The sequence below is a fragment of the Bicyclus anynana genome, chromosome 6 (genome assembly GCF_947172395.1).
Source record: "Bicyclus anynana chromosome 6, ilBicAnyn1.1, whole genome shotgun sequence".
NCBI classification, from domain to species: domain Eukaryota; kingdom Metazoa; phylum Arthropoda; class Insecta; order Lepidoptera; family Nymphalidae; genus Bicyclus; species Bicyclus anynana.
The window spans coordinates 6,067,042-6,080,664 of record NC_069088.1 but is presented as its reverse complement, the minus strand read 5'-3'; the positions used below and the strand labels follow the sequence as shown (position 1 = coordinate 6,080,664).

The window sequence follows — 13,623 nt, the reverse complement described above, 5'->3', positions numbered from 1 at the left end:
TCATTTAGCATTCCCACCGGATAGCGTACTAAATGGGTGAAACCGCGGGGCGTCTGCTAGTTACAGAATAAAGATAATATAATATTATATTCAAAATGTTCACACAGCATTTGACAAAAACAATTATTATAATTTTATTTATATTTATTTTAACAAAACAAAAAGTTTTAACAATACGTATTGAATTGTATAATAATAATCAGATTTTTTGAATATACTTTTCTACAATAACCTAATGCAAATTGCAATAAATTTCATCTTATCCTATAACTATATACTATTTACAATTGTTGTTAAAATGTAGGTACTTATAGGTAAATAATGTCTGGAGTTAAGATTAATCACTTCATAAAAATATTCCATTTACCTAATTAATTTCGAAAAACGATATTGATTTTATAACAATTTAATATACAAACTTATCTGTTTTCAATTGAATTAACTAATGATATATTTTTACAATACGTCGTATGATATACGTCAACTTACCGCACTTATATCGTTTTGTACTATTACTTATATATAATTTTTTAAAACATTGTTGACTATACAGATATCTATAAAAATTTAGACATCTTTGTGATTTAATAGAGTTCTCCAGTAAAGTTGCATCAATGAAGATAGTGCATTGTTTATCGGTAAAGATGGCGTGCTTATAGAATTCACTGCGCCATCTCGAAGATAATCATTTTCGTTACTCTGTTCTTCTGTGTTATTTTCTACTTTGATGGTAGTTATTGGTTGGTTAGATGTATCAGATTGTTCTGAATTAGCTTTGTTTGGAAGATCTTCGGAAGATTCATTTCCTTCTTTACAATCGTCATTGTATAGACTGTTGTCACCATCAGATTCTATTTTAACATCAACAGCTATGGAATTGATTAGTTGGTTTGAGGAACCCTCCAATGTTTTTTCTTGATTTTCTATTTTTATTGCTGGTCGATTGAGAATTTCTATTAGACTAGTAGGCTGGTTATTAATATATTTATCTTGAAAGTTTACACTACCATTTAGTCGACTAGATATACTGCCTTCTTTAATACATTGAGATATTGTAGTTAGTTCAGAAGTGGCGTTTTCTAATTTATCTTGAAAGTCGGCACTGTCATTTAAATAATTAGATTTAACTTTTAATTCAATACTTTGGTTTCGTTTTGATAATTCCCTTTCTACATCTCGTAACCTAGTTCGTTCTTCTAGTAAATTATAGTGAATTTTGTTTTCCAAATGTTCTTTTTCATCTTTATTATCATTTTCAAAGTTATCTTGACAATTCACACCTTCGGTGTAATGTCTATTTATGCCTTCTTCGATTTTCTGTTTGACGATCCCAGCTAACCTCATTGCTGTTTCTTGTCTTATTGTTCCCGCATCTTTTCTTTTCTTTCGACCAGTTTCGAGAGTTTTGTAAAGTTTGGGAGGTAGATCTGGTCGGTTATGTCGATCAATGTGCTCGTTTAATTTAGCCTGGAAATAAAAGAAAACCCTAATGGAATTATTTTCTGCTTTTTAAAAGTTGAATCATCACTTTGACAATTAATTAAAATCACTTTAATAATAAGTATAGCCAAGAACTAAGTCGAGAAAATGTCTGATAGGTTTGTAGTTTAGATTTTCGAGGACTAGTGTTACAAGTTCCTCGATTACAGACGGTATTAACATGCATTGTTTATGTTATTGTATAGGGGAGGTATCAGTGTTGGTATAAATAAGAGGACATTTGATGACTTGAGCTCAGTTGTTTGTTAGGCAGCGCAGACACACACCGTTATTAATTATTGATAATGGTCTGTGTTGTAATAATTGTTTATTTTATATTGTTTATTGTGGGCATGGAGGACATATCGGGCAGGGAAAGTGAGTGTTGATGCATTCGAAAGGGATCCCTTAAACCTAATCCCAAGGTCACAAGTCCTGGGACCTGCTCGAGGTGTTTTCTCTGCCACACAATAATGGTACAATCACTGTCGCCGCTACCCGTTACGTCACACTATTTCCGACTGTAAAGTCCGTGATTCCTATCGGTGTCCGTGGTAATGCGTTAAATAAAAGAGGCAGTACTGTAGCAGAAATGTAGGTATAATTATATTTCATAGCTCTTACCTACCTACCTCTTATAACAATTAAACGCAGCAAACTTCAGTCTTCGAAGCCTCAATATCTCCACGGCAAGACAAATCGCCGATACCCCGCCCGCTGGCCTATCGTCGTACCCATTCCTAGCCCAGTTTTTCGACTAATTGTAGGAGAATGGGAACATTAGTCATAAAAAGCAAATGGCAAATATCCTTCAGAAAAACTCTACTATTATTTATTGCTGTTTATATCACAAACATAACCACTATCATCATTACCAGCCGCCGGACATTCACAGCTGGACATAGACCTTTTGCATGGATTCCCAACCACGGTCTCGATCCGCCACTTGATGTCTTCGGTACTATCTATTCGGGGGGTCAACCAACACTACACTCTCCGGTGCGGGGTCGCTAATCCAGGACATTGGGACCCCAACGTCTATCGGCTCTTGGAACTATGTGGCGTGCCCATAGCCACTTCAGCTTCACGACTCGCTAAGCTGTGTCAATGACTTTGGTTCTTATGCGGATGTCCTCATTTCTGATTCGATCAGTCGATCACACAGAAACTCTATCATGAAGAAACTTATAAAGTAGGCGTATATTAGACCTATTTTATCCAGACGTTAAAGCAACTTAATAAGTAATTATGCAAATAAAGATACAGCGCTGGGTGGCCCCATAAGATGATTGTGAAATTTGTTTTGAATAAAACTCATCTAATTTTCGTAATCATTTCAACATTTTATTTAAGTTATTGACCTTTTGAGAAAAAGGTACCACTATTACAAAATAGGTTGTCTCCTTTAGATTGAATTCAAGGAACTGGTACCAACTTTTAACGGTGACTTCTCAAATCTTCTTTAGCGATTCCCGCTAATTTTAATGCGGTTTCGTACTTTAATTCGCCGGCATCTTTTCTTTTTTTTCGGCCGTTCTTTAAAGTTCTATATGTTTTCAAATTTACTTCTTGCCGACTGTGGTTTTCTATGTGCTCAATTAATTTCACCTAAAAGAAAACAAAAGTCCGACGTGGTTGACATTAACAAAGAAAAACTGGACATTGTTGAATAGGGCGCTATGTTGAGCAGACTCTATGGTGAGCACAATAAAGTACAAATTAAGAGCCTATTACAATTTTATAGACATCCTGAAATACGGAATATCGCCTAAACGGCATTTGGGGTGCACGACAAATCTGAAAAAACATACGCCAATTTTATCTTAAGTGCAAGCAAAAAGAAATGCGGGATATTCACGATACACAAGGCGTGCACTAAAAAGTTTTCTTTTATGGACGTCGTATGTACATCAATGATTCCAGAACAAGCGTAGAAATGCTAAACGCTACAAATAATAACTGTCCCTGCGCAGCACTAACTTGGCAATACGAATTAATGCAATGACAGCGTATAATAGCGCCGCTAGAACGTTCTACAAATGCATTCCCCAGGAGAAGCAGCAGTCCAAAGACAACTATCTGGTACCTATATTTTTACACTGAACGGGATTGTTCGCAATTACAATGGTGCGTGATGGAAAGCATTAATGATATCTAAATGGAAACGTGCTCAGATTGTGTATGTGTTACTTGTGCAAATGTACATCGGAAAAGCAGAAGATAAGTTACTACAGATAGAAAGACTGTGCAAGAAATATTAGAGGAGGCGTGGAACAAGGACATAGCAGCGCTGCTACTGCATGACGAATGAAATATCACACACTGGGCGTCCTGCAAAACTTCTGGAGGAAGGTCAATTTGTTGTCGTGAGTTTCACTCCAAACTGAGATTGAACCTACAATAGTATCATGAGAAGTCAACCACGTGAGCCATATTGTTATGTTAATGTGGAGTATTGAGTATATGGAGTAGCTATGGAAAATCCAACAATTCTTAATATTAACTAAGAATACTAAGGCCGCTCAAATTACAGCAAGCCAAGAACCGCTTGCAAAGACTATATTTGACACCACAGAATCGCTCAACATAACATAGCATATATTCTGTTTTACTGTCTAGTGTTTATTGAGGGGCGTGCTAACCTAATGTGGGTATAGCACTGCATTCTCACACACTATAAATATCTAAATAGATTGTAAAATACTATTTGCAACCCTGCCACTGGCTAAAGTATCACTCAATGAATTGAGCGTTACTGTTTACCGTTCCGCTACGATGCTACTTAGAAAATAAATTTGGACTTTAGTGCTAAATTAGCTTCATACAAGTGTTACAAATCTAAATACAAATCCTACATATAAACTGAAGAGTTTTTAATGAACTAATACAAGTTCTATAGACCTAAAGAGCCTATTACAGTTCAAGATTAATGTTATACAATAACAATTAAAGGAATGTACTCATTTTAAATATTGGATTGGATTTGTCTTAAACTTAAATGAATTAGCAGACTTTAAAAAATACTTATACTTATACTTTATTTTAATACATTAAAATATTTAGATTTTTATAGATACATACATAGATATTAGATAGATATTAAAGTAAAGCATTACCTTTGTTGATAATTTGGCACCACAGAGTGAACAATCAAATGTCAGCCCTTCATGTTTGACTAAAATATGTTGTTTGAGATTACTGTTACGAGAATAGTGCCTGGAACAAAGAGTTATTATTAAACTACAAGTTACTAGTAAACACGAGGCACATAGAGAGAGAGAAGTTGTGCATTTGCTAGATCAGAGTAAACTAAATAAGATATGACTACTAAGTTTCTACTCATGAGGTGTCACGTCTTTACAATCTTTCTCTATGGTGCAGAAACTCTATCTCTGCATACAAGATCATCGCAAGATCAATAATGGTGTTAGAGGCATCTATTAAAGATCACTTAAAACAGCATTCAGAACCAATGTATCCTGATTTTCGTCAACTGTAGGTACTCTTACGTATTTTGAAGTTCTTCGGCCACATCTCGAGAAATGACTTTGAGAGAGGTTGACGAAACTTAACACTCGACTGCATTTTACCTATAGAAAGGATACTTTATACCTTATTTATCCTATATCCTTTAAATTTATCCTACACTTGTGTGTTTTTTAAACAGGTACTCGAAAATTTCACCTCACTTATTTATTAATACAATATTGTATGAAAACAGTAGACTGAGAAGGATATGGCGTCACTTGACTATCTCGTATTGTCGGCTTGTGATATAAAGCGTTCGCCGTGTGGCCAACGCATCGAACGCCACGAGATCACTGAAACCAGTGGTCTGGTGCCGTTGACCCGTCCACAACTCTTGTTGTGTAATCCTTCATGGGTTATTTTGGATAGGCAGGGAGAATAACTTGACCACTGAAGGTGAGTGTTGGCTAATCGAAAAGTCGCGTGCTGGTTCGAGTCACAAGGTTTTATCTGCCGTTTTAGGGTTATATTTTAGTTACATTTTCATTTGTTAGTTAAACTATTCAGACAAATATTGTGAATAATATCATAACCTTTGTTCAACGTTGGTTTTCACATTTATTAAATCCACTTCTGAATTTCGTTAATATATTATATTAAATTTAATATACCTTAAACAATTATCATATGGACAAAAAAATATTGTAACTGGTGCATTGGGCAGGTGCTTTTTGACGTGTCGAATTACATGTCCTCTCTCTTTGAATACCTTTCCACAGTCATGGCAAATATATTCTGAAAAGAGAATTGTTATTTTATACACCACTATACACTATGTTGTTTTCTTTCTAATGTACCTGTATCTGTCCACTGCTGGACACAGGCCATTCAGAATGTGCTCTACTACTTACATACAATACTACACCAAATGAGAAAACTTTTGTTTCAGGAACAACCAAAAGTTTGAGTTGAAAAGGGGATCAAAGCTTACACAGATTGTCTCAAGGCTGGAGAGTTGCCGAAATTGTGGGCATCCACTAGTGTCTAATATTCCTTGCTTAAAAAATATTAAATTACCAGGAGACACATGGTCCACTCTCTTGTGATGCATCAACTCAGTCCACCGTGTAAACTTGGTCTCACAGTGCTCACATTTGTACACTTTGTGGTTTCTCATGTGTTTCTTTTTCTCATATAGAGTAACAAATTCCCTTTCACACATTGAACAACTGAAAATTTAAATATAAACTTATGAAAATATTTCATGTATACTATTATAAAGAATTCATATGCTCAGGCTATTCGGAGAGCATCCAAATAACCTGAGCCAGAATAAGATGGCATAACATTATAAGGATAAGATCCATAAGATCAGAGATGGAGGTGGTCACGACTCACACATGAGGATTACGACTCACGGAGGATAATTATAAAGTAACTTTTTGTTTGTTTGGTAAAAATCTGAATCTACTATGTAGATCAATTTTAAAAATTCTTTTACTATTGGAAAGCTACATTGTAAGTTCTAGTCAGGAGAAAAAATTTATTGTAATAGGCTAGATGACACTAAGTTTTAAATGGTCTTAGACTGTTCATTATCATTCTACTAGATTGAAATAAGATCATCATATTTTTTTGAGAAGTGATTACATGAAAATTTTAATTTAAAATATTTTTTTGACAATATGAGCGAAAATGCTGTTTACTGTTTACTGTTTCATTCAGCCATTATTTACTGTTTCATGATATCATGTTAAAAATCCTTTGACAAAAATATTACTTAAAAATTTGTTTGACGTTTTAGTAAGTAACACAAAATGGACAAAAGTATTTTTGACTTTTGGGAAATTTGAAAAAATGTATGCTTTTAAATTAAGTTTTATAAGAAATCCTTAACTTTTATTAATTAATGGTATATTTTGTCCCTTATTCCATGTACTTTACGAAATTAATAATGTTTATTTCAAATTTGATATGAACCAACCCATAATTACCTGAATGGTTTTACACCATTATGAACATACATATGAGCTCTCAACTGATGCACTTTCTTGAAATACAGTCTGCAGTGGTCACAGTTGAATGGCTTGTTGTTGTCGGTGTGGCTTACTTTTATGTGCCTCTTTAGATTTTGTCGGTTTACATACTGCTTCATACATTTTGGACAGCTGCAAGTAATTACACATGTAATAAGTCGTTAAATAATATGAATAATTCTAGGCCTTTATGTTTATATTGCATAAATTAAATAATATAAAACAAGTCCTCCACTATCACAGATTAATTGTTAATCGACGCTGTAAAAAACATTGTATTTGTACATACCAGTATGGTAAATTCTCTGGAGCTTCCTTGTGTGCAGTGTTGATGTGACGGACCAAGTGACTTTTGCTTGTGTATGCTTTGTCACAATCTTTTTCATCACATGTAAAAGGTTTCTGAAAGTTGATTTCATTATTTTAATAGGGTATTTTTATATTACAGTTGTTAAGATTTGTCATTATCAACCCATATTCGGATCACTGCTGAGCTCAGTCTCCTGCTACTGGACCCAATGCAGAGACATTCACCATTTGAGACATGTGCTATTTAATTTCTTAAAATGCACACAACTGAAAAATTTGAGGTGCATGTCTTGGACTAGATTCAAACCCATACCCTCCGGAATCAGAGGTAGAGGTCCACTGGGCTATCACAGCTATAGATTCTTTGTTTTTGTTGAGATTAAATTTGTTTATATGTATGAGACAAATATCTTAGCATGCCATGGATTCACTGTAGCCAAGTCTATCATGTGGCAGAGAAAACAACTTCGATCAGAACCCTGTACTTGTGAACTCTCTGCTTGTATTGTTCTCCCTGCCTAACCAAATTTGGTAAGATCCTACTAGAGCAGCTTTGGATACACATTCCAGTATAAAACTTGCTGCAGTTCTCAGTGCCTCAGTGAGGCCCAGGTCTTTAAGTAAGTTACAGTGAGAATTTGCTGGGTACCCTCTTTTATCACATTTTTAATGGCAATTCTGTCCACTGGCTGTATTCCTATTTAACTTCATTTAATTTTTGATTTGATTTGATATTGATGGAGTTTATGTTTGATATTTTGATCAAGCCTCTTTTGCCACTAGAGGACCTTGGTTGTCTGTTAGTGATTGTTGTTTGTTGTGATTGATTAAATTCAGTTATTCAGCAAACAAAGATCAATTTTTTTTTTCAGGATAGACCTGATACTCTTATACTGACCAGTACTGGCACGGTTGTATAATCAAACATATTAAAAAAAAAATAATAAAAAAAAAATATTTGGTGGGTTCCACAAATTACATAAGTGAGACATAGGTACTAACCACATTATCGTGAACCAATCTATGTTGTGCCAGCCTGTACGGCCTCTCAAACACTGAAGTGCATCCATCAAAAGTGCAAGCATATATCTTCTTGTTTGGTTCAACCCGTTGTGTAGCAATGACTTCCATTATTTTGCATAAACTATATCATTTTTTTAGACTACTATAGAGTTAAAGATGTTTAGATTAAATATTTAAACGGACTTATATATTCATCGGTAAAATTTATTGCAAATTGCGAAATGCATATAATTCACAACAATAAATTCATATTTTTAAAATAAAAATTGCAAAAACAAAATCAAAAACCTTTACATTGACATTGACATAAAAAAATATTTTATCTATGCTATCTATATACCATAGACAAAATATTTTTAAAAAATTTTAAACTGGTACTGCTCTGAGTACTTGATCTAGATTTTTTCATCGACTGCGGACAGCAATACCAATGTTATTAGTAGGTCTGTGGCGATAAATCCCATTGAATAGTGCGTTGTGGGCCATACAGATGTTTTAGTATTTTAGTCGAGTACCTACGAACGATTTTTGAGCGGTAAATCCTGGTAAATCCAAAAATTGTTTGTACTCAACTAAAATACTAAAGTAGTCTGTACGGCCTTTAACTACTAACTACATTCCATTTAGTGATGATCGAGTTTTACTGACGATTGTGGTCGTTTTGGTTGGGGCGAATTATTCTTTGAGCGAAAACAAAAACGTTAATAATGATGGTCATTCTTACGCTCGAAAGATTCACAACGACCACTCAAGAGGTGGGTCGTCGTGATCCTGTAGCGTACATACAATCTATTAGTTTGCCGTTGTTGAATTGTTCAAAATTACAGATAAACGCAGTTTTGAAAATCTTAAATTCTACTAAGTCCCGTGTAGACTACACACATTAAACTAAATATTAAAATGATTTTAATGGTAAATCACGAACTATATTACCCAATGATAATTTTATACTATAGATCGGTTAAGTCTCTACAAAATCACCGCAAAAAGGATTACTGAGTGGAACGTAACCTTTGCGGTATTTTCGTTGACTGAAGTGACTGAAGTGCGAGATCATTCTTGAATCTTGATCTTGTCTTTGAATTTGTGATTGTGTTCGTGTTGTCATCTGTGATCACTCAGTATTTTTTTCATAGGTAATCGTAACCTGTATTGAATATTGAGATTGAGTATTCATAACAAATTAATAAGTCGGCAATCGACGTATTTGGCTTTCAATTTAGAAATATTTATGTTATTTTGGTATATTTTTTGTTTGGCTAGTAATATCTTATATTTACAATTTAATCATATGAACCGAACTGGTGAACATAAACAAAGGGTATGTCAATAGTGAAGTGTTGAGACTCGTAAGAAAGTAACTGTGATTTAGTTTTAAGCACAATGGATGTTGATGGCTCAGCCGGGGCTGGAGAAGTCAGCCAGACTCAAGGAGAAATCGATCAAAACCTCCTCCTGCAATTCAGCTGTATGAATACGACTGACAGGGAAGAGCTCATAGGTCAAATGCAAAGACTTTTAGGCCCCAGTTTAAATTATAACACAGCTAGTTTTTTCTTGGATATGAGTAATTGGTAAGTAACATATTTTAAATATTTAAATTTGAATATGCAACAGTAATTGCAGAATATTTTTTTTCCAGGAATCTGCAGGCGGCAATATGTTGTTATTTAGATTATAGTTTACCACCCAAGCTTCCATCTATGGCACTGAAAGCAGCTCAAACTCAAGAATCTGCTGTTGGACCAGCTTCTCAGTAAGCCCATCATATTATAATTAATTTGAATGATGTAATATGTGTGCAACATTTAGTTGTTTGGATAGCAACCACACAGCCAGAGAATTTGTAGATTAGTCAATGTATGTGCCATAAAGTACTCCATTGTTAATTCTAGAGTAATCCCTAGTAAAACTTTGTGTGCCAACTGAACACTGTCATTCAAGTATTCCACACATGCACATTTTTGTGTTTAGTTACACTACATTGCTGTGAGTGATCATGTCAATCCACTCATGGCTGGTTGGACTCATTGTAATGTACTTGAAACCTCACTAAACTAGTCATACTAGCTCTCTTATCATTATTATCTACCTCTTTTATAAAATGACATTGGTTTCAAATGAAAGTTATCTTTCATTCCACCAAAATAAATGAGCACAATTTGTGCATATTGTAAAAAACAAAAAGGGAATTTTTACATTTAATTAAAAGAGTAGTATTTTTTTGACCTTTAAGTATGGACGTGGAGTCTCACAGGTTACTCAATGTTATTGTTTTCTTAGTTTTACCTAATTTACCCCACTTCCCACTATTGAGTGGCTCAGTAGCTTTTGGTTTAGTCATAAAACTACCAACAAGGGACGAGTTTGCATCTTGCCAAGGATATCCCATAAGTAAAAACCTTTGACCTTTGTGAACTGACTGCCTGTAAATTTACGTTAATAAACTGTTGTCAAAATTTATATTTTTTACCAGAAATAGGTGTTTTATGTTTTAGGATTCTGAAATATTTTTAAAAAAAAAAGACTCGTATTTTTGTTGTAGAAATAAGTTTCACTGTTTCCAAAAACTAAAAAAGAAGATTTAGACAAAAAGTACCATCATTTTAAAAGTTGAGATTATAAGCACATTAGATATTTTATTGCTAAATTCCATAACTTTAATATTGAATTAGTTTTAAAATGATCTTATATCAATTTTAAAAAAGTGACTACATAAAGGAGCCTGTGTTAAGCAAAAATGATGTCTATACTTAAAGGTGAATGAAAGTGATTTGATCATTTGAGTCTGATATTAACATTGATAAGATTCAATTAATTTAACAGTGTTTTATTACAGTTTTGAACAAAATTGGAGCATTGCCAACACAGGAACTGAGACATGGCCGGGAAGCTGTAGGTTAATACAAGCTGGTGGGGAACCACTGGGAGCTACACCAGTGTATGTGCCACCTTTACCCCCTGGACATTCCACAAATGTTTCAGTTAAATTGTTAGCGCCCAGTACTGCTGGTGTGCATAGAGGCTACTTTCATTTAGTTACTGACAAAGGAGAGCAAATAGGGGGTAAGTATTTTACTTTTTATTATAATACTAGTAATAATAATATTTTTATTCATTAATAATAAAATTAACATTAATCCCATGGAATACAGTGATAAAACAGCCTATGTTACTCAGTGAAGATGTAACTATCTAAAGCCAAGTTCGGACTACTTTAGTATTTTAGTTTAGTACAAACAATTCTTGGATTTACCGCCGCCAAAAATTATTTGTGCTCAACTAAAATACTAAAGTAGCCGGTACAGCTCATAACAGATAGTTTGTGAAATCTGTTGAATAGTTTTTGATTTATATTGTAACAAACAAATAATTAAATTTTTTAATATAAGTTAGATTTAACATGTTACTATAACTGTTTTACTTCATCACTGTGGCATAGATAGTTATAGCAAATGGCTCTTCATAAATGCAAAAGTGAACTGCTTACTCTGAGGCTCATTGCAAACCTATACTGGAGAAAGAAATTTCCATTTAGTACAATTTGTGTGTTTAATGCCTACCCTAGTTAAAATCTTGTGCATGCCACTGGTGATAGCTATATCTTGTAGTGAATGTACTGCAAATAAAAGTAGGAAAGTGTCTCATCATATTTAAGTAATTTATTATCATCGTTATCAGTTGACAGATGTCCATTACTGGACTGGTCTTATTGTAAGAACTTCCAAACACCAGTCTCAGGGTGCTTTTCCACCAGAGATGTGCTACTCTACGTTGCTATGGATATGTTTAATATCCACCAATCATATTCATTGGTGCACATAGTTTAGCACTGGTGAAAACGGATTCAACTAAGATATGTTTTTTATATGGAAGGGTGCGTGCTACGGATTGAGGGGGCGATATCTATTGATACATCGGCGCATCTTCTTTGAACAGCTACATAGCTTAGTATTGGTGGAAACAGTCACATATTTTCAGCATAGCTGCATAGTACATCTCTGGTGGAAAAGTACCCTTTTAGGTTTTGTTACACTATTTAAATTGAGCCTGCAAGATATTCAAATGTGGAAGCACTTTAACACCATTTCTTTTGTATTGTAAGAATTCATATAAACACTGTACTGCTTTTCAAGTTTTCAATATTTCAATTTCCAGATACATTATGGGTAGAAATTACAGTAGAGTCTGAAGTAACTATAGCTCTTACAGAGCAATTAGCTGCCTTACCAGTACCTAGCAGTAGATTGGATGAATCTGTATCACAGGTAATAAATCTTTCAATATATATTTAAAATATACTTTGTGATATAATTTTTTTTTAATTGTCAAGGAATTCCTTAACCCTACATCCACTGGTCACGAGTCCTGGACTTTGTTCAGAGTTTAATTGAAGATATTTGACTCAGACCAGCTTGACCTTTTGTTTTCTTAGCTTTCAGAAAATGCCTAGCCACATTTCTTTGAAAATTGTTGTTTTCTTTTTATGGAAGATTTGCACAAATATATTAATTGTTCTTCTTTCTTCTTCAATTTTTGTATCAACACTAATTAGTGAATACTCCAACTTTTTAAAATTTTTTATTTACATATATTTGTGAACAAATAAAAAAATGCCTTTTTTTAACATGGGTAAGATATCTTCTCGCCACAGGGAAATAAAAAAATACGTAACCTTAATTAACTAAGGTCTGAATCTCAGAAGTGTGTATGGAGTTCCCAATATTTCGACAGTTCACAATCTCGCAAGATAGATTATAAACTAACAGTATTTATAATTTTACTCATATAGATACTGGTTTCTTTCTTTTCAGGTGCCATCACAAGATGACCAAATGTGTTGATTAGAACTTACTTAATTTGTTTACAACTTGTCACAATGATTTCCTCCATAAAGTAATGTATAAATTTATTTCAAATTAATCCTGCGAGTGTTTCAATACATGCAAATCATCAAAACGCGTTATATACTTACAAAGCAATGCTAAGTTAAATAAGACTTGATAACAATGATATAAGTGAAAATGTACAAACCCTTTAAAGTTACATTAAAATAATTAACATGATGTCAACTATAAAGAATTTGTTATTGTTGAAATATTTACAATTGTATAAGAAAAATTGATTTTATTAGCATCACTTAGTTTCTAGATATGAATTGCCATTAATTATTATTAATAATTATGGGGGTCTTTATTTTGTAGTACTACATACTATATTGTCTAATTAATTATAGATTTAATTTAAATAAAATCTTTGATAAAAGTGGAATGTTTATTTTATAGTCCAGTTGCAATAAGTTAAATGA

At 33.5% G+C, this 13,623-nt stretch overlaps 2 protein-coding genes across 2 annotated transcripts; one reads left to right on the top strand and one right to left on the bottom strand.

Annotated features, from left to right (window-relative positions):
• Positions 1–494: 494 nt before the first annotated feature.
• Positions 495–8,616, bottom strand: LOC112045975 (transcription factor IIIA). The gene is made up of 7 exons (XM_024082399.2): positions 8,295–8,616; positions 7,273–7,385; positions 6,942–7,115; positions 6,025–6,176; positions 5,619–5,742; positions 4,596–4,695; positions 495–1,467 (listed from the first exon to the last, which is right to left on the bottom strand). Exons 1-7 carry the CDS (start codon positions 8,421–8,423, stop codon positions 568–570), a joined length of 1,692 nt encoding a protein of 563 aa, XP_023938167.2. The 5' UTR covers positions 8,424–8,616; the 3' UTR covers positions 495–567.
• A 765-nt stretch (positions 8,617–9,381) lies between these two features.
• Positions 9,382–13,580, top strand: LOC112046012 (protein ILRUN). The gene is made up of 5 exons (XM_024082456.2): positions 9,382–9,889; positions 9,958–10,071; positions 11,155–11,381; positions 12,474–12,583; positions 13,130–13,580. The coding sequence occupies exons 1-5, from the start codon at positions 9,699–9,701 to the stop codon at positions 13,157–13,159; spliced, it is 672 nt and encodes a 223-aa protein (XP_023938224.1). The 5' UTR covers positions 9,382–9,698; the 3' UTR covers positions 13,160–13,580.
• Positions 13,581–13,623: the final 43 nt, after the last annotated feature.

Bases quoted from the DNA above. Each gene is read 5' to 3' on its own strand.
- LOC112046012 (XM_024082456.2), top strand. From the start codon at position 9,699: ATGGATGTTGATGGCTCAGCCGGGGCTGGAGAAGTCAGCCAGACTCAA. The intron at 9,890-9,957 runs GTAAGTAACATA...TTTTTTTTCCAG, and splicing joins TTCTTGGATATGAGTAATTG to GAATCTGCAGGCGGCAATAT. The intron at 12,584-13,129 runs GTAATAAATCTT...CTTTCTTTTCAG, and splicing joins TGGATGAATCTGTATCACAG to GTGCCATCACAAGATGACCA.
- LOC112045975 (XM_024082399.2), bottom strand. From the start codon at position 8,423: ATGGAAGTCATTGCTACACAACGGGTTGAACCAAACAAGAAGATATAT. The intron at 7,116-7,272 runs GTATGTACAAAT...AATTACTTGCAG, and splicing joins CCAGAGAATTTACCATACTG to CTGTCCAAAATGTATGAAGC. The intron at 6,177-6,941 runs GTAATTATGGGT...TTAAATTTTCAG, and splicing joins AATGGTGTAAAACCATTCAG to TTGTTCAATGTGTGAAAGGG.